At 34.8% G+C, this 2,126-nt stretch overlaps 2 protein-coding genes across 2 annotated transcripts in view; one reads left to right on the top strand and one right to left on the bottom strand.

Moving 5' to 3' along the window:
* Positions 1-5: 5 nt before the first annotated feature.
* Positions 6-1,014, top strand: LOTGIDRAFT_176452 (hypothetical protein; the record flags this gene model as incomplete). The annotated part of the gene is made up of 2 exons (XM_009049904.1): positions 6-178; positions 939-1,014. The coding sequence occupies 2 exons, from the start codon at positions 6-8 to the stop codon at positions 1,012-1,014; spliced, it is 249 nt and encodes an 82-aa protein (XP_009048152.1).
* Positions 1,015-1,817: 803 nt separating this feature from the next.
* The window catches only part of LOTGIDRAFT_176451 (hypothetical protein), a gene marked incomplete at both ends in the record, with an annotated part of 6,821 nt that continues 6,512 nt past the window's right edge, over positions 1,818-2,126 (bottom strand). Inside the window, one exon of the mRNA XM_009049903.1 lies at positions 1,818-2,042. Within this exon, the coding sequence (XP_009048151.1) occupies positions 1,818-2,042 (225 nt within the window). The remainder of the gene's footprint in view (positions 2,043-2,126) is intronic.

The following is a 2,126-nucleotide window of genomic DNA, read 5'->3' as shown; positions in this document are numbered from 1 at the left end:
CTGTGATGAATAACCCTCGTCAATATAAAATACCAGACTGGTTTTTAAACAGACAGAGAGATATTAAAGACGGTAAATTCTCCCAGATCTTGTCTAACGGTTTAGATAACAAACTTCGAGAAGATTTAGAAAGACTGAAGAAAATCCGAGCCCACAGAGGTCTACGTCATTACTGGGGGTAAGTGGAATAAGGGTTATGAAGATGTTGTGCATTCAGCCATAACAAATGGTGTCTTATACCTTGACAGCAATTGCCATCTTTATCACATAAGCTTGCATTTGCAGCAATTTGATTGGGTTTTTTGCTACTGAATACAGCCAATAACTAGCCCTTAATTACATGCTTTGATTGGTAGAGTGTAGCATGTGATCAATTCGCTGTATTAACAAACTTCCGTGATAAAAGAATAGTGGCTATTGTAGTCAAGGTAATGGCACCAGCTTGACATTGTGAAGATGTTTGTGCAGTTAAAGGGATTGTAAAAAGGTTTTCTAAACTTTTGATGTGTATCGGGTACTCCGATAGCATCAATTTGCACCTTCAAATTATCATTCCGACGTCTGTGGCTCTTGCAATTCCACTGAAACTAACGTGTTTTATGAAACCTCTTCACAATCCCTTTAAGCAATCCCTTGACAGTTGTAATTTGATACAGACTATCTTTTCTTTTGATATACACAGTACAAATCCTAATGCATATTAGTAGCAGTCTGAATCTGAATTGAGTTCATTTATGTATTTACATATCCACATCAGTGCTCAAATGGAATAGCTCAGTTGGCAGTGAGTTAGATTGTCGACAGGGCAATAAGGTATAGATGGTTAAAATCCTCAATCTTGATGCCAGTGTTTCAAAAAAGTTGTCTCTTGTGTTGAGAATCCGATCATATTTTTGTCTTTTTTTATGTTGATCAAATTGTATTGTATTATATTTCAGTCTGAGAGTAAGAGGTCAAAGAACCAAGACTACCGGACGACGTGGTAGAACAGTTGGTGTGGCCAAGAAGAAGTAAATTAAAAAAAAATAAAAGCAAAAAATACCATTTAGTGTCTTAATGATATGGCATTAAGATCACCTGATTGGGCTAATGCAGCATGATTTGAGGGACATTCTGAGATCATAGTAAAATTACCCTAACCTCTTTTTCCAAATTACCCCCACCCTTCATGCAGACCCCAAATATATTGTTTATACAAGACTTGGAGAAAACTCATAATGGAGGCGTTTTTACTGTGCACATAATAAGACTAACATGAAGATAATTTTACCCTTGTCTGATGCAGGTGGGAGGGGCTGAAAGGGCATGAAGTAGTCCTCACGGGACCAAATGGATACAGGCAGTGACATTGCCTGTTCTTATTAGCCCTATATATAGCAAAGACTTCATCTCCACTACCTAGTCTGCATATCTAGATCGAAAAAAATCCATAAAGCAATTCATAACTTGTCTGAAACTTTGTGATATACTTCAGTTTATAAACAAGGTACATGTACAAGATAATATTCAATTCTATTATAAAACATTTAACAAATATACAGACATCTTATATTTTAAATGTAATACATTTTTCCTTTATTACTTTTTGTCGTTTGTTTGATCAAGCATTAAAATTGACTTAATTTATTTTGCAATCAGATTTCAATATTTCTTGTTAAAGAAATTGGTCTCTGTTAATATGTACAGAACACAACATATCTATACCATCAGAATCTGCCAATTTCAATAATTCAGAACATCTTGACATAAACTTTTTTTAAATTCAAAGAAACTGGTCCATATGATGTAAATACACTACACGTAATTTATAAATCCCATCACTCTACAGTCCGTTTAAATCTATCGAGAACAGACTTCACTCCTCTCTGATTGGCTAATTTCTTGTCACGTTTTTCCTGTCGTTTTTCTTTCAACTGATCTCTGATATCATCTCTAATGATATTATTTTTAACACCTTGTTTACGATTCTCGCGGCGTACACCACTACTCTTGCCTTTCTTCCTGTATTTTGGTGTATAACTGATAGTCTTCTCTTCCAAATACTGAAATCAAACAGAAGTGTTATCAGACACTGAAGAGCACAAAGAGAAAGACTGCTCAAAAAATATATTAGATTTAAGAAGTTT

This window comes from Lottia gigantea (genome assembly GCF_000327385.1).
Source record: "Lottia gigantea unplaced genomic scaffold LOTGIsca_1403, whole genome shotgun sequence".
Taxonomy (NCBI): domain Eukaryota; kingdom Metazoa; phylum Mollusca; class Gastropoda; family Lottiidae; genus Lottia; species Lottia gigantea.
This window is presented reverse-complemented; position numbering and strand designations above follow the sequence as displayed.